The sequence below is a fragment of the Zingiber officinale genome, chromosome 1A, assembly GCF_018446385.1.
Source record: "Zingiber officinale cultivar Zhangliang chromosome 1A, Zo_v1.1, whole genome shotgun sequence".
Lineage (NCBI taxonomy): Eukaryota > Viridiplantae > Streptophyta > Magnoliopsida > Zingiberales > Zingiberaceae > Zingiber > Zingiber officinale.
The window spans coordinates 188,905,086-188,927,282 of record NC_055987.1 but is presented as its reverse complement, the minus strand read 5'-3'; the positions used below and the strand labels follow the sequence as shown (position 1 = coordinate 188,927,282).

General features: G+C 38.7%; 2 protein-coding genes and 1 long non-coding RNA gene across 5 annotated transcripts; 1 reads left to right on the top strand and 2 right to left on the bottom strand.

Moving 5' to 3' along the window:
• The first annotated feature begins 597 nt into the window (after window positions 1–597).
• Window positions 598–5,369, top strand: LOC122038783 (probable receptor-like protein kinase At5g18500). 2 transcript variants are annotated; one of them, XM_042598723.1, is made up of 9 exons: window positions 598–967; window positions 1,071–1,639; window positions 1,718–1,955; window positions 2,063–2,167; window positions 2,355–2,477; window positions 2,789–2,959; window positions 3,080–3,209; window positions 4,092–4,301; window positions 5,143–5,369. In XM_042598723.1, the coding sequence occupies exons 2-9, from the start codon at window positions 1,150–1,152 to the stop codon at window positions 5,218–5,220; spliced, it is 1,545 nt and encodes a 514-aa protein (XP_042454657.1). In that variant the 5' UTR covers window positions 598–967; window positions 1,071–1,149; the 3' UTR covers window positions 5,221–5,369. The 2 variants fall into 2 exon arrangements, with proteins under 2 accessions (XP_042454657.1, XP_042454658.1); XM_042598724.1 differs by having other exon boundaries at window positions 599–967; window positions 1,287–1,955.
• Window positions 3,930–5,201, bottom strand: LOC122038786. Its single transcript, XR_006127940.1, has 2 exons — window positions 5,078–5,201; window positions 3,930–4,278 (listed from the first exon to the last, which is right to left on the bottom strand). It is a non-coding gene; the product is annotated as an uncharacterized LOC122038786 (long non-coding RNA).
• A 249-nt stretch (window positions 5,370–5,618) lies between the features above and the next one.
• LOC122038785 (pto-interacting protein 1-like) lies at window positions 5,619–11,623 on the bottom strand. 2 transcript variants are annotated; one of them, XM_042598726.1, is made up of 8 exons: window positions 11,478–11,623; window positions 10,120–10,267; window positions 9,726–9,976; window positions 9,537–9,663; window positions 8,014–8,287; window positions 7,771–7,903; window positions 7,558–7,644; window positions 5,619–6,008 (listed from the first exon to the last, which is right to left on the bottom strand). In XM_042598726.1, the coding sequence occupies exons 2-8, from the start codon at window positions 10,202–10,204 to the stop codon at window positions 5,877–5,879; spliced, it is 1,089 nt and encodes a 362-aa protein (XP_042454660.1). In that variant the 5' UTR covers window positions 10,205–10,267; window positions 11,478–11,623; the 3' UTR covers window positions 5,619–5,876. The 2 variants fall into 2 exon arrangements, with proteins under 2 accessions (XP_042454660.1, XP_042454659.1); XM_042598725.1 differs by having other exon boundaries at window positions 11,447–11,599.
• Between the last annotated feature and the right edge of the window lie 10,574 nt (window positions 11,624–22,197).

Below are 22,197 nucleotides of genomic sequence, written 5' to 3'. Positions count from 1 at the left end.
TTTATTGTTTTAACATAAACAAAAAAAAATAAAGAAAAAAGAGAGCACTGAGCTGCTCTTTCATAGAAAGGAAATAATGGAAGCGAGTTCCTTCCCATGACCAAGTCAAAGCTCCACAATGGGAAAAAGATGCTCCAAAGGTATTTTAAGAAAAATAAAAATCAAAATCAAAAGAACTTTTATTCTGAAAATATTTTTTGTTCTAGTGTAGTTGTTATAATGTATAAAAATTATTAAGTGGCTTTTAAACGTGTGTAGAAGATTATAAGTTATTTAGTAGTTGTTATAATGTGTTTAGGATGAGTTTATGATTTATTTTGGGTGAGATAGATAATTTTTAATATTGCACTAATTATCGTTGTTATATTAAATTTTACTATGAACTATCATTCAAAATTTTAAATATTATTATATCAAAATATATTCTTTATCAACTCGATCAAAATCATTTTATAACAATTATAACAGTTACTTAACTGCTATAATACTACAATAATATTGTATTAGAATTTTTACTATATTACAATTTATATTATCATTGTTATTATATTATTATTACTTGTTTAGAACCCCCGCTTCTTCCTTTTGTTGTTCACTACCGCCTAGTGCCCTCCAAATCCAACTCCCATGTCAAATTACCACGAAGAGGAAAAGGCGGAGGAGGTCCAGAAGAAGGTGAGACAACGCCGCTCCTCCTTTTTTTTATACGGTAGATGTTGCTGTCTCTGCCGACAATGCGTCAAGCACCTGCTGCGACTCCAAGAGGACCCATCGCCGACTCACCAACCGGGGGGAAGAGGAAGCTAAACACTGACTACCGTGCGACGTGATCTCCGTCCTGTCCCCCGGAAGACTTCTTGTAGCTTCGCCCGTGCCGTATGGGGTCCAGCGGCGGCAGAGGTATAAGCGGGTTAGGCGAAGGGAGACGATTGAAGGAGCTACGTCCGTGAAAGTAGGATTTTTGGAGGTAGGGTGACTGCCAAATTAGGGTTTCTGATTGATTGCCATGTTCCGATGAATGTTTTCCGATTCATTCGTTGGATTATGAACGCCTGATTTCTTGCTTTCAGATTGATTTTCGTCATTGCCGTCGCTTGCTGTGTCTCATTTAGACACTGATGTTATTGAGGGAAAATTTGGCATTTCGACATGATTTGGGCACTTGAAGTTACTGTTGCTTCTGGCGTAGTTGTTTTCTTGAATTGTGACCCTATTTTATTGAGTTTCCACGATTGCTCCATATTCATGATTTTAGTTAGTTTGATCTTGACGTTTGATTCTTGCAGATACCGTGCCATCAGAAACATGTCATCGTCCAATCCTTCTCTTTCTGATCATCTATCTGGAAAAATTAGTCCTTTTGGTCTTAGAGTGTGGCAGATAATTGGCATTAGCTTTGGAGCAGTCCTGTTATGTGCACTCTCGTTGTTGATGATGTGTCTCTGTTGCCAGAACAGAAGAAGATATAGAAGTCCTTCTGGTTATCTTCCCACCACTGAGATTCCTGCATTTACCAGAGACATCCAGGAAGTCCCAGTTGAGAAGCCTATAAAAAATGATTCTGTTCTTCTTAAAGGCTATGCTGGCTCTAGTGACAATGGTTCCAACATGGGAGTGAACTTTGGAAAACTGGAACCAGGTGAAAACAATATCAATTTCAACTCTTTCCATTATGTCCAGAAACATACTAACTCCAAGTGTATTGAAATAAGGGCAGCAAACTTTATGGTAAACAGACAGCATTCTTCTAACCCTGCTGCTGCTCCACAATTATCAAGCATTCCAGAGTCTTCTCTCCTTGGTTGGGGTCATTGGTTTACCTCAAGGGACTTAGGAATTGCGACGAATTGGTTTTCAAAGGATAATGTTATTGGTGAGGGTGGTTATGGAGTTGTCTATCGTGGGAAGCTGATCAACGGAACTCCAGTAGCAATCAAGAGACTCCTTAACAATTTGTAAGTTCATGTAGAATACATACATGTGCGATATTTCTATACAGTTAGGTTAAATATTGCCTTGCATTTTCATTCCTTATGGAGTTTTGTGGTATTGTGGGTTTCAGTGGCCAAGCAGAAAAAGAATTTAGGGTGGAAATTGAAGCAATTGGTCATGTTCGCCACAAGAACCTAGTTCGGCTCCTTGGATTCTGTGTGGAAGGCACTCAAAGGTTCACCATTCACTTAAACACCGACAAGTTGCTACAACAATAGTAGATCGAACCAAATGCATTTTCTTCGAGATAGTTCTTTGGATCAAACCAAAGCCTCGAACTAACTTTAGATTATTGTGCAAAATAATGAATCTTTTCTATCTGTATCTGATGTATATTCCTCATAGTTCTTGTCCTTTATCAGGATGCTGGTTTATGAGTATGCCAATAATGGGAATCTTGAACAGTGGCTTCACGGGGCTGTAGGACAGAAGGGTTCTCTTACTTGGGATCTTCGTATGAAGATTATCTTGGGAACAGCTAAAGCGTGAGTAAATCATCTGAAGATTGCTCTCGCATTTTTCCCAATTTGCACATGCTTAAGTCAAAGGCAATGGTTTACAGATTGAGATTCTTTGGCAAATCATGACACTTTACTAAAATCAGCATGCTTATATACATATGTTTGTAATATGAAGTTTACTTTCTGATTATATTTAAAACTTAAAAACTCTCGTGTGTCTTTACTAATTCAACCTCTTAACTTCTTTAGGTGTGACTTTACGCTTTAGCATATCTACCTAATGGGAGAGACTATTTCATGTTTTGTGGGTTTTAAACCTTTATGTACATTTACAGGCTTGCCTATTTACATGAGGCTGTTGAACCAAAAGTCGTCCATCGGGATATTAAGTCCAATAACATATTGATAGACGAGGACTTTAATGCCAAAATATCTGATTTTGGCTTAGCAAAGTTGTTGGGTGCTGAGAAAAGCCATATCACTACCCGTGTTATGGGCACTTTTGGGTAAATGCTCTATCTGAAATGGCAAACTGTTTATATTTGCTAAATATTTATGAACTTACTTAATTTGAAGGCAACTTAAAACAGCAATGTTATTTACTGTCATTTATCTCTTACATGCAGGTATGTTGCACCAGAATATGCAAATTCTGGATGTCTAAATGAAAAGAGCGATGTATACAGTTTTGGTGTTCTTCTCCTGGAGGCCATTACTGGGAGGGACCCAATTAACTATCAACATCCTCCTGATGAGGTAGAGTACTGATCTTAGCTAGTAATAATATTTTTCCTTTAAATAAGCAATCCAAAACAACATCATTCGGCTGTGCTTATGTAACCTTGAAATATTTCCTGAACGATTTCAATAACTACTATCTGGTTGCGTTAAACCTTTTCTTTTCCACGCCAACCAAATAGAATGAATGGATTTGTGCCAATTATAGGCCTCAACTTTGTTTTCCAAGATGCTGAAGGCTGCCTAAACAACATGCACGACATGATGAAAACTCTAGTTCCTGTTCAGAATTGGTTTTCTGATACCGGAAGCTGCTAACCTAATTTTTCTTAGGAAATCATGATATCTCATATTTACATGCACTTGTTCAACTTGAAATACTACCATGGTTTATCCTTACTAATAAGCTTTTCAGATCTGGTAAATTTAAACACTGCCTGATTTACTTTTCCTATGGTAGTATATCTCAAAGATTCTCATTGTTCAGGTTTTGCCAGCTGGAGAAGTAGAATAACAAGTCTTCCTATTTCTGACAGGAATTCTGTGTCTGTAATAGTATAGGATTGTGATTCAATCACTCAAAATCTTAGGAAAATTCATTTTGATCTACTTGTAAAGCATTGGAAGGAAACTGCAATAACATAAATTTTGTCCAAGTTAGACACTTCGAGTACAGTTAATTGTTATCATATGTCAATCCACATTAAGAATCTCACTGCATCAACTTTCAACTTTGAGTTTGATTGTCAATATCTATCGCCTGTATTGATATGATAATTGCGAAAGAGTTGAACATAATAATAGTTGCTATGTATTTTATGCAAAAATAAAAACATGTTAGTTCAGCAAATTCGTGAACCTTCCACATCTGACTAATATATTTTCTTGTTATGATTGCAGGTACATCTTGTTGACTGGCTTAAATGGATGATTGCCAACCGTCGTTCTGAAGAAGTGGGAGATCCAACCATAGTGATTAGGCCAACTTCTAAGGCTCTGAAAAAAGCCCTTTTAGTAGCATTGAGGTGTGTTGAACTTGATTCAGAGAAGAGACCAACAATGGGGCAGGTTGTTCAAATGCTGGAACCTGATAACCATAAATCATGCGAGGTTCACTTTTTAATCTCCTAGTAATAGTCGATAAAAAGAGACTAGTAGGCTTCCAAGTTCATTTGTATTTAATTATGATCTTTGAAAGCCTAGGCTGACACACAACCGTGATCATACTGGAAGATAACAATTAACGAGTTAACAGCATATAAAATCTGGGTTATGGAAATCACTAGTCTAAAACTGCTTATGGATGAAGTAACAAGTACTTATATTCGATCCAACAAGATGCTGTGATAGTTCAAGATAGAAATTTCTATTTATGCTAAACATTTTGAATGTCAACTGCATTTTCTGCACGATCTATTCCTTGTGCACAATATTAATAACTCTGTCAAAACCTTCAACCCTTCTTGTTTTTCATTCCCTATATGATGGGGCTAAAAGTTCAGAACATATTGCTATGCGATAGGGCCTTCTAACTCACAAAAAGAAGATATTCAGTCCTAAAATTTAGGTAACCTTTCTGATCGTTAAGTCTGGAGTTGCAAAGGTTTTGAACTATAGTCTAAATCTGGAATTATGCAAATCTAAAACACAAGCATACGTTCAAGGAATTTCATAGCCAAATCTGTTGAAAACACGAACATCTAAATCTAGTTATCTTGTACGACTATTCTAATGGCATTTGCCTACACAAGACTCGATGCGGGTTAAGTTCTGTAGCTTGAAAATCATCTTTACTACTTTCTGTTGAAATTGAATCAAGTTTGTAAATGGCACTTGGATCTACAACTATCTATGATACTAGTATGAGTTTGAGTAACATTGTTTACCTTTTGTGATCTTAGACTGTGCATGCCGTTGTAGATACTTCATATCTAACAAATTCATTTTACAGGACCAAAGACTGCACAATCGAGTTGCGAAAGGAGATACTGAAACAAAACTGGAAGATTTTGATAAATCCCAATCCTGATTCTAAATCCAAAGGAACAAGAGACAAGCAGATAAATGATAGGAGGGACAACTAAAGTGCAGATGATGCTCAACATATATTAATTTCATTTTAATGATATGTTGATTAGACTTCAGAGGGCATCTACTTTGCCTGTGTTCATTTTTTGTTTTTTCAAAGTTGTTATCTAGCGAGTGATAGATTTAAGATTGTTTTAGGAATGTGTGTTTTGTAGTCGTTTAAATGGTAAAAGTTGAACATATGCATAGTACTCATATTTAGACGTTTCGGATTAACATTAAATTGTACCGTTAATAAGAATAGTAGCATGGTGACTTACGAATTATATTTTTAACTGTTGCGATTAATATTTGGAATGAAGAAATCCATGAGTTTGTTATCCACCAATTCCTAATCTCTTCAAAATCGAATCGCATTTTACAGATGCATTCAGAACAAAGAAAGCAAGATACAAGTTGTGAAACAATCCTTCCCATATTGTGGCAAATCGAGATCAAACTTAGAGGTGCACGTTTGAATCAAAGGATATTCAAAGCTAGAGGGCAGAGGTTTGAAATAATTGATCATTTGAAACCAATGGTGATATATATAATCTACAGGTTAGGACTGCACTTAACTCTGCACACATAATCTGAGCCAATGAATCATATCAGAGTTCACATTCCGGGGCCTTCACCGGGGTGGCCAGACCGAGTATTCAGCAGCGGCTGTAAAGCTTTAACGACAATGCTCATGTTTGGCCGAAAATCAGCTTCGTATTGCACGCACAATGCAGCCACTGCAGCAAACTGTTGAACACAATTAAGAAATCATCATTGTATTGTTTCGTTGTATTAGTGACAACTATTTAGAATCCACTACATTTTAAAATTGACTATACGAATCCTAGAACTCTTAATATTCAACTTTAAAGTTAATTGATTACGTCTACACAGGTAGCATTAAAATTTATTTAGACCAATCGAATCATATCTATCAAGTATCTATGATAACCAAATATAGATTATGCATATTTCCTATCAAACCTTATGACACAAACAAGATCCCAATGTCAAACGAATCTTAGAAGAAAGCTACTGGAATCTTAGAAGATGGCTAAAAGTTACAAAGATTATTCATAACTGACGGGATATAATTGCAGACAACATTAGATAGAAGCATAATCAGGTTAGCCCCCATCATATCAATCGCCAAAAAGTTGTTTGGCCTAAAAATTCAACTGAGGTTTATAAAATGCATATGGATGTAGGTGCGATGGGTTTAAATACCATTTTCTAAAAAATAGCTTCATAAACAAACAATTGTTTCTGAAGTAGTTGTCGATAACTTTGTTTTGACCTTCCTGATGATTAAAACACACAGATGACCATTTTTACCTTCATGATGAAATCATGAACATATACATATTTCTTAACTATAGGTAGTGTTAGTTGGTTAACATGGATATTTGAATATTATGTTTTATATTAAAGATATTTGATTAGATTCATTTTTGTACAGCATTATGAATTTCTTAGGGAATCCATTTGATTGTCTAGAAAATAATAATTTTTTTATTTTCATTAATAAATTAGGTAGATTATCTTCATATAATATGTAATTTATGTATAAAAATATTTTTAGATGCATTATACATTATTGCTAATATAACTATAAATATAAAATTAATACTATTTCTTTTCTAAAAAGAGGGACACATATACACAACATACTATATATGGATTATGGAGTAACTTAATTGTTTATTGCCTGCTTTCATGTGCTTTTTAAGCCTTAAAACTCATGCATTCCCCACTGTGTTTTATGTCCACCTACAAGCTCCTATTGTTTGTTTTAGTATTTTATGACGTAGGCTATATAGAGGCATGAATAAATTTCGCTCATTTTTTTGATGGATTATCAATAATTTAGTGCTTATACAGGGGGGTCGTTTAAAAATGCAATTGAAGATTTACTATAAAAAAATTAAATATATACCTAAGACAGTGGGTAAAATATCGTACATTTTCATATCATTAGCAAAAATTTAAACTAGATATTTTTTTCTTATCAAATTTGGTATGATAGTAGATATACTATTGATGGGAAAACACCCATGAACAAGTTCTAAGACCTAGATTTCCTTGTTTATAGAAAGGTTTACATTACATATTTGATAAGGTTATGAATGAAAATTTTAATTCTTTACTTCAAGTTTGAGCTCATCTACAGACACAAAATTAGCTCTAGATTACCAAGCTTTCTAGAAAACAAGACCTAATGTGAAAATTGAACTCAGGTTGAGATTGAAAGAACTCACAATTTGACCAGATCACTAATGGAGTATAGGATGATTACCTTGGCAACTGCTTTGGGTGGATACTCTCCATTTAGCCTTGAGTCAATGCATTGCCTTACTTTGTCTTCGCTGAGCCTTGGTGTTGCCTGTATATTTTCAATATTCCAAAAAAAGGTAAGCTGCAAAATGTTGTTGCCACGTCTTTATGATGCTGCAAACAACATCACTCCAATCGATTAAAGTGAAATAAGTCAAAGGGCTAATCACTTTACCCAAGTGACAAGACTTTGTTGTCCTCTCGGTAATGTATGATCCACAGGTTTACGACCAGTCAAGAGCTCTAATAGAACAACACCAAAACTGTACACGTCACTTTTAGAGCTAAGTTGACCAGTCATTGCATACCTGCAGGCTCCAACAAAAAGCTCAAGTCATATTGCATGTAAAACAAATACAATGCAGGTGCACATTGGTTCTAGTACTAAAATTGGCATGATACGTTAACAAAAACTTACTCTGGTGCATGATATCCAAAAGTTCCCAGAACTCTGGTAGAATGAAGTCTAGCAGCCATGTCAGGAGCTTGATTTGATAGGTCAAAATCAGCTATTTTTGCAACATCATCATCAAAGAGTAAAACATTACTTGACTTTATATCACGATGAATGATATGAGGCTGAGCTTTCTCATGCAGGTATTCCAATCCTTTTGCTGCTCCGACAGCAATTTTAACTCTTTGGAGCCATGACAACACTGGTCCTGGTTGTGCTCCTTTAACTCCTTTTCGTCCTGTGCATAATTATAGACATCACTGTTTGCTACTTTTAAATAAATTACTTAAGTGCTAATCTTCTGAATCCATTGTCACTTTAGAACTCTCTAGGCAAGCTTGATACATGAAATCATAGTATAGAGCATCAACATAATGATGATAAAATCTCATCTATTGCTTCACTCTGCGTATCTATTTTATCATTTAGTTCAGCAGTAAAATAAACATAAATGATTTTGGACTATCTGACCATATAGATGTTTTACTATCTATCACAGGGAGAAAGAAGGATTTAATGTGTCATTAAATGATAAACATCTTCAACAGTTGGAATGATCATGAGATGAGCCACACACAATTGGTTGTACTAGGAGATTAGAAAACAAATTCAGAATAACATTTAATTAATTATAGTTTTATGTGTTCCTTGAATAATTCTACTAAATTCTTTAATGAGCACATTTCTTTGTACTTCACAGGTTGTACATGTTGGTGAGAAATATAGACAAAAGCCAGCAGTCCTGCTCCCATGAAAAAGCAACTTAGCCACTTATCTTCAATCCCTGACATTAACTTAAGCCGAACATTTACCTGTTCAATAAGCATACAAAGGAAAGAACACCACATGGTTCCCTCTGTTTAATTGATGAACTTAGGTTCAGTTTGTATTAAACATTGTTATGGATATTATCATGTGGCAAAATAGTATTGCTTAAGATCCATTGCAAAAATTACAAGTTGTCAAATGACAATTGACAAAGGCAAAGGATGAGGCTCTCCTTAATGGAAAAGGGGAATCTTAAACTGCCTAAGACAATATGTTGATTTTTAGTGTGCTACGTGATAGATGTGAAAATTTCTAGTTTACTTAGCTTGATTAAAATGACATAAGGGTGGTAGATGTGAAAAATTATTTTAAACGGATTACTTAGGTTTTATCATAGGATATGTTTTGTAACTGATGTACGCTTAAATATTTTCATACACATTGCCACATACTCTCATCAACATAATTAACTTAAAAATTTTGACGCAATAGATGTCCACATGTATCTGTGTTCCTTATATAAACTATGCAGTTGAGTGGTTTAAATATTTTGGTGACATATATGTCCACATGTGTCTGTGTCCTTTATATAAACTATGCAGTCAAGTGACCAATCATATATTGTTTGCATATGTTTTCTAATACTTGATTTTAATCAATGTGCCATTGTAATAACATGGTTGCAATAATGGATAAGTTTGCCTAAGAAAAGTTCATACCATGAAGAACGTCATGGAGAGACCCCATTGTAGCAAACTCATATGCTAACAGACGGAGATTTCCTTCAACACTGTAACCAACCAACTCCACGACATTCTCATGCTTCAGCCGTGACACCATGGAAACCTGTAATGTTCATATGAGCATGACACCCCAACTAATAAGGTTAAACTAAGTATGACTAAAACCTGTGCCAAAAACTCTTGGTCTGGCTGCTTGCTCGAATCTAATTTTTTTACAGCTGTGCTTCTCTCATTCTTTAGGACACCAAAATACACTCTACCAAATGAACCCTCCCCAATCAAAGCTTCATCACCAAAATTTTTTGTGATCTCCCTTATCTCGTCAACAGGAATAGCTGGGACTGCAATAGGTTGCGGTTTAACAGTTTGGGCACCCTTAGAAGGAGTATTGGCAGAAAGATAGGCTCCATCATTTCCTGCAAAATAGGTATCCATATTCATTAGAACTGAAAAATTGCTAATGATACCTTAAAAATAGATTTAGTCATCCAGTTGAAATGGAAGAAGACTTAATTTGGAATAAAAAAAAAACTCTAGTGGCCATTTTAGGTATCCTTACCAGCTGAATGGCTTGCAACATAAGGACCACCACTGGCAGCAGTTCGATTATTATCATTCTCTTCGCAACATCCAAAGCACGACATTTTGTGTTTTTTAAGAGCGCTTGCGATGATGCTACCAGACTTGTAAGTTGTAACTAAGAAAACCTGTTTACAAAAGAAAAAAAAATCCAGTAAAAATTATTCATTAAGTTTGTAAAATAGACAAAAGTCAACAGAATGCATATAGGTTGGATTGGGAAGTATATCATTTATGTAGGCAAAGTATGAAAGGAATAAAATGCAACAAGATTAATCAAAATGAGTGTATTAGATAATGCAGCAATCTAGCTTGCAACTTTATTGAAAACAAATGTGAAAATATTCCAAAAAATAAGCTAAATAAAATATTTAATTCAAACTGTAATATTGTACTTGGCAACAACCACAGTAAATAGCCACAGCTGCAAGTGAACAACTACTAAGGTAGTTAAAAAATCATAATTTTTTTCTCTGATGGTAGAACAATATTGTTTAATTTTGCAAAGAAATAAAGGTAAAAGATCCTCCAATTTCCTTTTACCAATCAAATCAAAAGTATTATTCACAACAATGCATATGATGTTGCTTTACCATACAAATTACTAACTCTTTAAAAGAAGATGAAATAAAAAAAAAAAATCACAGAATTTTAATGAACTGTCTCCTCGGCAGGTTTGGAATTCCACTAAATAAATAATATAGACTTATTTCTAGTTTATCTGAAAGATAAAAGTAAAACTACATGGGCAATAATAGACTGTAGCAGCAAACTCCTTCCTGTAAACGATATACACGAAACAACAAACAAAATATTACTCAACTCACAGATTTGTTTCGAAATGACTATTTTTCTTTATTGTTCATATATATATCAATGAGAAGATCCTAATGTGAAAAATATGACATATGCGACTTGAACATACAGAGGTATATGACCTGCATTAGCATCCAGTTTTAGCAAAACAACCTTCAGCACATACTACCAATCCTTCCATTATTTGAGTAACGTGAACAATAGACCAAACAATAGTAACCGAATTGAGACCAGAACAGGAAAAATAAAATTAGTGATTGCGGAGATTTGGAAGCCAACAATGTTTCTAGGGCTTTAACTGCCACTATTCAACAACTTGCACCGATCAACTCGATATCTGATACCGAAATAACGAAGATCAACAGGTTCGGAAAAAGAACATCAAAGTCCCAAATAATCACTCAAAATTTCGATGATAACAGATTCCTTGAGAATCAAAGACGATGAACTAGAAATCAAAGTAAGAATTTATAAAGAAGATTTCCACAAACCGGATCCGAGAGAGGGCGGTAGAAGACTGACCCACGGTAGAACGGGGCTCCGATCTTGGAAACTGGAAAGTCAAGCGCGCAGGAAAGCCGGAAGGAAGGCGAAATCTGAGAGTGTTCGACCTTGCTGAAATTGCCGTCGATTTAAGGCGCGTTGGAGTAACCGCAGGTGAGCTCACCTACCGAATAGCATCTTACCAGGTCCAGCTGTACAATGACGAAAAGTAATAGAAACATGACTAAAGAAAATGATTTTTTCGAAATTGTTTCTAAAAGAATTTTTGTTGTAGATATAGAAAATCAAGTAAAATAAACAATCCCAAAAATGCCACTGGCCACATATATCTAAGCACGTGGCATCGCTGTCCTGCTCCACCACGCCAATAAAAGAACCGATTGATTGAATTACCATTATTGCCCTCATTCTCCGACACGATTTCAAGATGTACGGTAGATGAGATGCCACGTTTCTCTATAGGTGGTGGATTCAGCATCTCTGGCCGTTGGTGGGTGGGTGGTCGTCGGCTTACTTGGGAATGGAACGGGCATCCCGACTGTTGCGGGGCCCGCGCCTACTAAGCCAATGGCAGCACGAGACGGCCGCCCCCGAGATTGACGCACTCGCATTCACCAAAAGTCAATAAATATATTAAAATGATATTTAATAAAAATTGTGCCAATTGCTATAAATACAACAAACAAATATTTCAAAATATACTGCGAAGGCGTCTGATTTTTAAAAAATAATAATTAGATAATAGTGAGCTATCATCAATTGCTATAAGCATCAAATAAATTTTATATTAAAAATTCCATATATAGCATTGAATATATCTTTGCATTAATTTTTTTAAGGATAAAAATTTAAAAAGATGTCCTTTTAAAAAATATATATTAAAATAACCTCTTAATATATTTTTCATTTATAGTAAATACAATATAGAGCAAAATTACTCTAACTTTATTAAAATTAATATACATAGCTGACTCTTATATAATTTTTTTATTAATTTAATTAAAATTACTCAAATTTAATAAAAAAAATATTTTAAAATTATTTTTTCAATAAGTAAATATGCTCATATTAGCTACAATATTCACCTTAAATATTCTGTTATATCTGATAAACTATTAAATTTAATAGATATTCAAAATTATATATATATATAATCATTAAAATTATTTATCCTGAACATTATAATCCAAGAGAAAATTTTAAAAATTATTTATCCTAAACACTATAATCCAAGAAAACAATTTAAGAGAAAAATTTAAATCTTATTAGCTTAAATTCATTATAACTCAATTCTTAAATTTTAAAATTTTAAACGTTAAATATATATAATATACCTGAGCATTTAAAATTTTTAATATGAGATACTATAAACTAGGAAAGAAGTATGAATTTTAGAGAAAAAATCTTATCGACTCAAATTCATTATAATCCAATTTCTAAATTTTAAAATTTTAAACTTTAAATATATATAATATATCTTAAAATAAAATTAAAAAATATATACTAAATAAGTTTTGATGCCTGGACCATCTCACCAACGGGCGTTTAGACAATTCTAAATATTTCAAATCTGGTTCGGATGATTCCGCATGTAGAGGTCCACAGTATATCAAATTCATTAGAATTTATAAATAACATTATACCAAAATATGATTTTAAATCCTACCCTTTTTTTTTAAAAAATAACCATAAATGTCCGTGGTTATTCATAGATAGGTAAAATATAGGACAGGAATCCTCTAGTCTAGAATTTCTGATCAATCCTAATCTTCTGCTTATGCATTAATGGATGGAATTCAATTCATCCAATCAATATATGGATAGGACCTCCTCTAATCAGAATTTTCTGGACTAGAGGATCTGACCTCGTAGGATATATGAGTTTGATATGGTCCCTGATCTTCATGATCAGGTGTCCGCACCGAAATATTTGTAAAAGTCATGAACAAAATTACATATTGTATCAACGCTCATTAATATTTTTTACATTATCTTTTTCATCTAAAATATATAATGAATTATAGATGTAGATAAGTGTTTCACTCGTCATATTGATTATTCCATTATTTAGTACAATTAAAATTGTAATCTTATATAATTTAGATCAGGAAAGATTTTACAATCTAGATTATAACATCAACATTATGTAATCTAATTATATTTTAAGTTTAATATTTAATTAAAATTTAAGTGTTAAATATATCCTACTTCATTTCTTGTACCAATTAATTGTCAATGTTGCTATCGCCATTAGTCATCGTCGTCGGTCGTCGAGCATCATCGCCATCGATCACGACCACTGCCGCCCACTTGTTGTCATTGCCATCGGCCACCACCTCCACCTCCAGGCGTTAGCACCGCCTGCTACCATCATCATCGACGGCCGCCATCGACAGAGGTTAAAAGTTTTTTTTATCATTTTATAATAATATAAATTATTTTCATTATAAAAAATAATCCACAGCAAATAAAAGAATTAAATTATTATTATAATCAAAGATTACATGTGATATAGCGGTAAGGAGGAGTTCACCTGACATAAGTCAACGATCACGATGGAGGTCAAAGTCAAGACGGTCAACGTGGCCCGAGCGAGAGGGAGATACATAGGCCGATCGTCAAGAGAGCGGGCCGAACGGGTCATCTGTTTTGGCTCGGGGTATGCCATTGACAAGTGAATAATGAACCTGTATAATAAAAGAGAAAAAATCGGATATTTAATAAGGGGAAAAAAATAAAAGAGAATACTCCATGTATCATTGAATGCGGATAAGTCAAGACAAAGATGTCTTCTGTATGCAAATTAATATCATTAAATAGGGGAATATGAAGGGACACTAAGACAGGTATAAAAGAGTATGATAGGTATGAAGAAAAGAAGGATTAATCTTTGTCCCTAGTACTTTCACTCTCTTCTCCTTTTTCTTCTATTTCTAACTTAGCGTCGGAGGGCCAACGTCAGGGACCCCTTCCCCTGGTTTGGTTTTGTTTTACAGAGAGGAGCGAGGTCTTCATCCAGTTAGCAGAGCCGCCACGTCCCCCGCTTTCCAGTTTCATGCTTTCAGATAGGAACATTTTGGCGCCATCTGTGGAAATGCAACCTGCATTCGAACGAGAAGATGGAAGACGCTAGACGAATCACAACGGTGACAGTGATGCAAGAGGAACTCGATGCGCTGATACAGGCCCGACCAGCGAAGATAGTGGAACAATAGCAACAACAGATATTGTCTGAACGTCAAGCGCAAGAGTCTGCAGCCTCCGCGGTAGACTGTTAGGCTGAGCGAGGGGATCAAGACATTCGGAAACCAAACAAAAGGTCGAGTGACACCTATGGGGAAGCCCCTGATGCGCCGGTCTCATTCCACCAAGCCTCGTTATGGACTCCAACAGAAGAGAGGGTCCGAGTGGACAAAGACCGAGGATCTTCCTCGGATGAGGCACCTGCTCGAGGCACAAGGAAAAGGAAGGTACCTAGAGAGGATGATTCGCCCGAACGGGTTAATCAATAGTTTTCGGAGGGAATTCTAAATGACCCTCTGCTGAAGCATTACACTCCACTGACGATCGAGGAATATAATAGAGCGACTGACCTCGACGATCACTTGGCCAAGTTTGATAACGCGACCACACTTCATCAGTACACAGATAGGGTGAAATATCAAGTCTTCATCACCACGTTATCTGGATCGGCACAACGTTGGTTCAAACGGTTGTCGAGCGGCTCGATCCACAGCTTCAAGGACTTCTGAGCGGCCTTCCTACATCACTTCATTAGCAGTCGCCGCCATCAGAAGATGAGTGTGAATCTATTCTCATTAAAGCAGGGGCCTAAAAGGCATTAAGCGCTTATATTCAGCGCTTCAATCATGTGGCGATAGACATCCCGACAGTCTCCTCGGACGTGTTAGTGAATGCCTTCACTCAAGGGCTCATCGAAGGAGAGTTCTTCCGGTCACTTATTCGGAGGTCGCCGAGGGACTTTGGCCACCTATAAAAGAAGATCAATGAATACATCAAGGTGAAAGAAGCCCAGGCGGCAAGAAAGAATGAGACGCCAACCAAGCCCGCAAGAGCGTCTAAACGGCGCCAGCTGAACAGTCATCAACCCCCCGAAGGACCTCTCTTAGGAGGAGCCCCGCCACACGAGCCCAGGACACATGCCATGCAGCATGTTGCGTCCACTTGGTCGAAGGCTACAACAGGCAAGATATGGATGCCAATGTTCTGCTCCTTCTACCAGTCAACGACGCACAACACCCGGAATTGCTACGACCTGGCAGCAAGCAGACCACCCCTGCGGAGATATCGTCGTCGATCCCCATCACTTGATCGACGACAAAGGTGTCAATCTACCGGTCGATGGGAAGAAGACAAGACAACAGCCGAACCACGCCACCATCGACCTCAGCGTGGGAGCAGTCGTAGTCTCGCTCTAGTCTTTGTCAAGGGGAACAAATCGTCAACACAAGAGGAAGAGAACTGGAGTAACGTCGCTCAAGGAGAGATAGGGATGATCGTCGACGACCCGACCAACGAAGATTCTAATCGAGCAAGGATGTCGTATGCTCGGCGACTCGAGGTCCACGCTGTTGGCTGCAGTAAGGAGAGAGCTGAACGACAAGAAATCAGCTTCGCCCCAAGAGATTTAGAGGGAGTGGAAACTCTTCCCGACAACACATTGATAATCAGAGCAGTAATCACTAATTATGCAATCCATCAAACTTTTATTAATACAGGGAGCTCGGTGAACATCATATTCAAGAAGACATTCGATCAGCTACAAATTAACCTGGGTGAGCTGCTGCCAATGATGACCTCGCTCTACGGCTTCACGAGCAATGAAATGTTGTCGATCAGACAGATTAAGCTGCCCATCTCGCTTGAAGAAGAGCCCCTGAAAAGGACAAGGACCACAAACTTTATCATGGTAGACGCACCTTCAGCCTACAATGTCATTTTGGGCCAACCAGCGCTCAATGAGTTCCGAGCGGTGGTGTCGACTTATTGCCAGAAGATCAAATTCCCGGTGGATGATAAGGTAGGGGAAGTCAGAGGAGACCAGTTGACCGCTCGATGCTACGTTGAGATAGTCTAGTCTGAAGTAAGAGCCGCTCGGAAAAACCCGCGCTTGGAGGTGAACGCTATCATTGAGAAGCCCCCTACGATGGTTTATGAAGAAAAGGAAGAAGTCTAGATTCACCCGAGCCGATCGGATGCGACCACCTTCATTGCTGCCTATCTGGAGAGCGAGAAAAAGGTGAAGTTGTCTGCCTGCCTCAGGCTGAATCATGACGTATTTGCTTGGTCAACCCACGAGTTCCATAGAATCTCACCGATCATCATCCAGCACGAGCTTCATATCCGACTAGACGACCGACCCATGAAGCAACAGAAAAGGGACTTCAGCGCGAAGCAGAACCTGATCATCCGAGTAGAAATAGAGAAATTGATGGAGATCAGTCACATTCAGGAAGTCCAGTTCTCGAGTTGGCTTGCTAATGTCGTGTTGGTCTCCAAGCCGAGCAATAAATGGTAGGTGTGCATCCACTTCTGCGACTTGAATAAGGCGTGCCCAAAGGATTTCTATCTGTTGTCTCAGATAGACCAGATGGTGGACTCTACAGCGTGCTACGAGCTGATCTGCATGCTAGACGCATATCAAACCTACCACTAAGTGTCGCTCGTCAAAGAAGATCAAGAAAATATTAACTTTATCAAAACCGACGGAACGTTCTGCTACAACACCATGTTGGAGCAATCCCAATGGTCCGCGGGACCATGTGTTTTGGTGTTTGGGCAAAGGATTTAAGTTAGGTTTACCCTTATTATTTGATATGTGTACTTGAGTTGTGCAGGACTGCAGGTGACACATATGACTCAGGTTGACGACTTCGGGTCCGGTGAAGGATGGAGCATCCGAGGGACCGTGGACAAGGCAGCGAGGACAAGGGCCGAGGGAAGCGACTTCGAGGCATACGCGAAGGATGGCATTGGAGACGAGCCGCGGACTTGGATGCATCCGAGAGACGAGAGCCAAAGGAAGTAGGCTTGAAGGCAAGAGGTCAAGGCTGCAAAGAAGAGTCAAATGAGTCGTGAGGGTACGAGTGCATGAGAGATTGTACTCGGAGTAAAATTCTAGTTTTAGGGTTTTACTGTAGCGGCACTGTTGCAGTTTCTGTAGCGTACTGTAGTAGTCGACTGGTGTATGGACCAGTCGACTGATGCACTGTAGCAGAGAGCCGTTGAGATAGCTGTTGGGCTGGCACCAGTCGACTGGTGCATGGACCAGTCGACTGGTAATGGGCAAATCAGGTTCTGATTTGTTCCAGGCTCTATAAGAAGGAGCTTGGTATGGCCGGCCAAGGCGACGAAATTAGACTTGGTTAAAGCCTAATTAGTAGTCATCTAGTGCTCTAGCAATCCAAGTGTTCTTGATCGAGTTGTGGCGAGGTTTCTCCACCGACAAGGAGGATTGTGCTAGCCGGAGTTTCCGGGGACTAATCCACCGACGGATTGAGGGATCGTCCACCTTACGGACAGCCGTAGAGTAGGAGCAAGTTATCTCCGAACCACGTAAACGATCGTGTTAGCGGTTTGCATTTCCATTCTTGTATTTAGTGTTTAGCTTTCTATTTGTGTTTGTTTGTATTCCGCTGTGCTAACATCATAGGAAGCAAGGATTTGGGGGTGCCGTCTATCCAACCCCCCTTCAAGCCGACCACCGATCCTCCAACAAGTGGTATCAGAGCAAGGACGCTCTCCGTTGGACTAACCGCCAAGGAAGCAAAGATGACCGGCTTGATAGAACCGCCAAAGTTTGAAGGCGGAGGCTTATGGGACTTCACATATTGGATGATGAAGATGGAGGTCTTCTTCAATACGGATTGGAACACCATGATGGTGGTCAAAGAGCCATTCGAAGTTCCGAAATACAAGAAAGGAAAGAATCTTCGACCACGACATTGGACGGAGGAGCAAATCTCACGGTCGAAGGCAAACGACAAGGTAATATCAATATTGATTGAAATTTTGCCTTCTAACATGATAAGTTATGTAGGTGAATACAAGAATGCCCATGAGTTGTGGAGCAAGGTCAAGAAGGTTCAATGGGAAGAACCTATGCCTACACTAGAAGAAGAAGACAAAGAAAAATCCGAAGAAATGGATATTGAAGCTCAAGTAGAGGAGGAGCGACCGGAAGTTGAGCAATGCTCAACAACTGAGGAGGAGAAGGAAGATGAAACATCATCTACATCCTCAAGGGTTGAAGAAGAGTCCAAGACAAATGAAGAAGAAATCTTGGAAGAAGTCAACCTAGTGAGCACCTCTATCGAAGCAAAGTCAAAGAACCACATCATTTGCTTCGGGCGCAATGAGAAGGGACACTACAAGAGTAGGTGTCCAATGGGTAAGAAGAAGGTAAATCCTAAACACATTCAAGTTAATTTAAACACTAACAAGGGTTGTAGGAATGAAGAAGTCCAAAGGAGGAGATTGCGCATTGTGTGCTTCACGTGTGGGGAGAAGGGACACTACCACACCAAATGTCCCAAGAAGGGGGAAATCAAGAAGTTTGAGCATTTAAAGAAGTGGGAGAAGAAGAAGAGGAGCTTGAGTTAAGGGGGAGCTTCAAGGGTAAGGGAGGTATACCCTAACTTGGAGGTTAATTCAAATTTAAACTCCTCCATGAATGCTAGGAAAAATAATGTTAATCATTATATGCCCATGCAAAATTTTAGTTTTAGATATCATGATAGGAGTAGGGTAAATGTGGATCATAACCCTAGGAAATCTATGCATGATAAATTTAGAAATGGTAGACCTAAGGAGACCCAAGGCATTAATCCCAAGAAGGGGAGACATATGCCTAGAAAGGGTAGGTCTAGGAATGTCCAAGGTGGACATGTTGACTCTAGGGTTAGGAACCTAGAAAGGGAGAATCAAGCTTTGAAGGCAAAGCTTGATGGTTTAGAGAAATTCCTTAAGAGATTCACTATTGGATCTAAGGGATTAAGTATGGTGTTGGGGAGTCAAAAACCCAACAATGATAGATCGGGCTTGGGATACCGATCTAGTCCCTCCAAGGCTAATAAGAGATCATATGCTAGGGTGGCAAATGATCATGGCAAGGGAGAGTCCTCCAAGGCTAAGGGAAAGTCTTATGCTAGGGTTGCATATGACTATGGCAAGGAAAAACCATTTAATAGTAAGAAGAAATTAACCAAGGACAAGGTGTCCAAGGTTAAGAAAGTTACGTTTGTAGGCCAAGTGTCACCGGGGGTGGACCGATGTGGCCTAGCCATTGTGGATGAGTCACCTAGGGAGGTGGCTAAGGCTAAGAGCTCTAGGGGAGCTCAAAGAGTCAAATTTGGACCCATAGTCAATGGATCTCAGGTGGATACTACTTGGGAGTCTAGAGGAGCCATGGAGTGTGCCAAAAGGTTTGGAGATGGATTTGAGTCTCAAACCTAGGGATTTGGCACACATGGTTTATGTTTCATGCAAGAAATATGACATTTGGGGGTCATATAGTATGATAATTAGTTTTGGATGTATAGATGCCATATAAACCAATGCTAGGGATGCATTGTGGGTTGGTATGGGCAAATACATCAAAAGGAAGCCAAAACTAGGACTTTAGGTCAAGGTTCAATTGAACCATTTAGCTAGTTTTGGATTTTGTGTCAATCTTGGGATTGGTAATAGATACATTTTGTAATGTATTTTTCCCAAGTAGACAATGGTACAATAGACCTCTCCACAAAATTTGAGAATTTTTGGAGATCTAGGGAATTTCTGGTGCATTTCTGAAGTTGGCATGAAAAGGTTGATTTTTTCAGAAATAGAGTGTCAGTCGACTGGTAACAGTGTTTTTGAGCACAGAATGTCTCTGTAAGCTCATTTTGTCGATACCAGTCGACTGGTGCCGATACCAGTCGACTAGTAACAGTGTTTTTCGACCACAGAATGGTTCTGTAAGGTTGTGTCGAAGGGGGCAGTCGACTGGCACTTAGGGCAGTCGACTGATACCAGTCTGAAATTGTTTTCAGCATTGGTTTGTGACCATGTCAACTCACTTAGATGTATGGGATCCAAGGGGGATTAATACATGAGTTTAGGGTCAGTTTGGATGATAAATTTTCAACAATTGAGATATTGTTGGAGAACTTTTTGGATGTTAGGCAAAGGGGGAGAACTAAGATTTAGTTGGGAAAACCTTTGGTGCCTTTGCGTAGGGGAAGCCTTGTGATAGGTTCTTAAAAAGCCTTGTGATAAAATCCTAGCTCAACGGGGAGCTTAGGTGTAGGGGGAGCCTTGTGATAGGTTCCGATGCTTGGTGCATTGTTTCGGCGGTGGCCAAGTGTGTAGCCTTGGCAACGTAAGTCCATTCGGCATTATAAGTCCAAGTGTGTAGCCTTGGCATCGTAAGTCCATTCGGCGGAGTAAGTCCAAGTGTGTAGCCTTGGCATCGTAAGTCCATTGTATTAGCATGTTTATTTGCTATTTATTTTCCCTAACTTAAACGTATTGCCAAACACCAAAAAGGGGGAGATTGTTGGAGCAATCCCAATGGTCCGCGGGACCATGTGTTTTGGTGTTTGGGCAAAGGGTTTAAGTTAGGTTTACCCTTGTTATTTGATATGTGTACTTGAGTTGTGCAGGACTGCAGGTGACACATATGACGGCTTCGGGTCCGGTGAAGGATGGAGCATCCGAGGGACCGTGGACAAGGCAGCGAGGACAAGGGCCGAGGGAAGCGACTTCGAGGCATACGCGAAGGATGACATTGGAGACGAACCGCGGGCTTGGATGCATCCGAGGGACGAGAGCCAAAGGAAGTAGGCTTGAAGGCAAGAGGTCAAGGCTGCAAAGAAGAGTCAAATGAGTCGTGAGGGTACGAGTGCATGAGAGATTGTACTCAGAGTAAAATTCTAGTTTTAGGGTTTTACTGTAGCGGCACTGTAGCAGTTACTGTAGCGTACAGTAGCAGTTTCTGTAGCGTACTGTAGTAGTCGACTGGTGTATGGACCAGTCGACTGATGCACTGTAGCAGAGAGCCGTTTAGATAGCCGTTGGGCTGGCACCAGTCGACTGGTGCATGGACCAGTCGACTGGTAACGGGCAAATCAGGTTCTGATTTGTTCCAAGCTCTATAAGAAGGAGCTTGGTATGGCCGGCCAAGACGACGAAATTAGACTTGGTTAAAGCCTAATTAGTAGTCATCTAGTGCTCTAGCAATCCAAGTGTTCTTGATCGAGTTGTGGCGAGGTTTCTCCACCGACAAGGAGGATTGTGCTAACCGGAGTTTCCGGGGACTAATCCACCGACGGATTGAGGGATCGTCCACCTTACGGACAGCCGTGGAGTAGGAGCAAGTTATCTCCGAATCACGTAAACGATCGTGTTAGCGGTTTGCATTTCCATTCTTGTATTTAGTGTTTAGCTTTCTATTTGTGTTTGTTTGTATTCCGTTGTGCTAACATCATAGGAAGCAAGGATTTGGGGGTGCCGTCTATCAAACCCCCCTTCAAGCCGACCATCGATCCTCCAACACGCCATGCCGTTCGAACTGAAGAACGTCGACGCCACCTATCAAAGGCTCATGAACAAAATGTTTCAGAAGCAGATCGACCGTAACTTAGAGATATACGTCGACGACATATTAATAAAGTCAGTCTGAGTTGTCGATCTATGTGCAGATATCGAAGAAACATGCCAAACTTTGAGGATACAC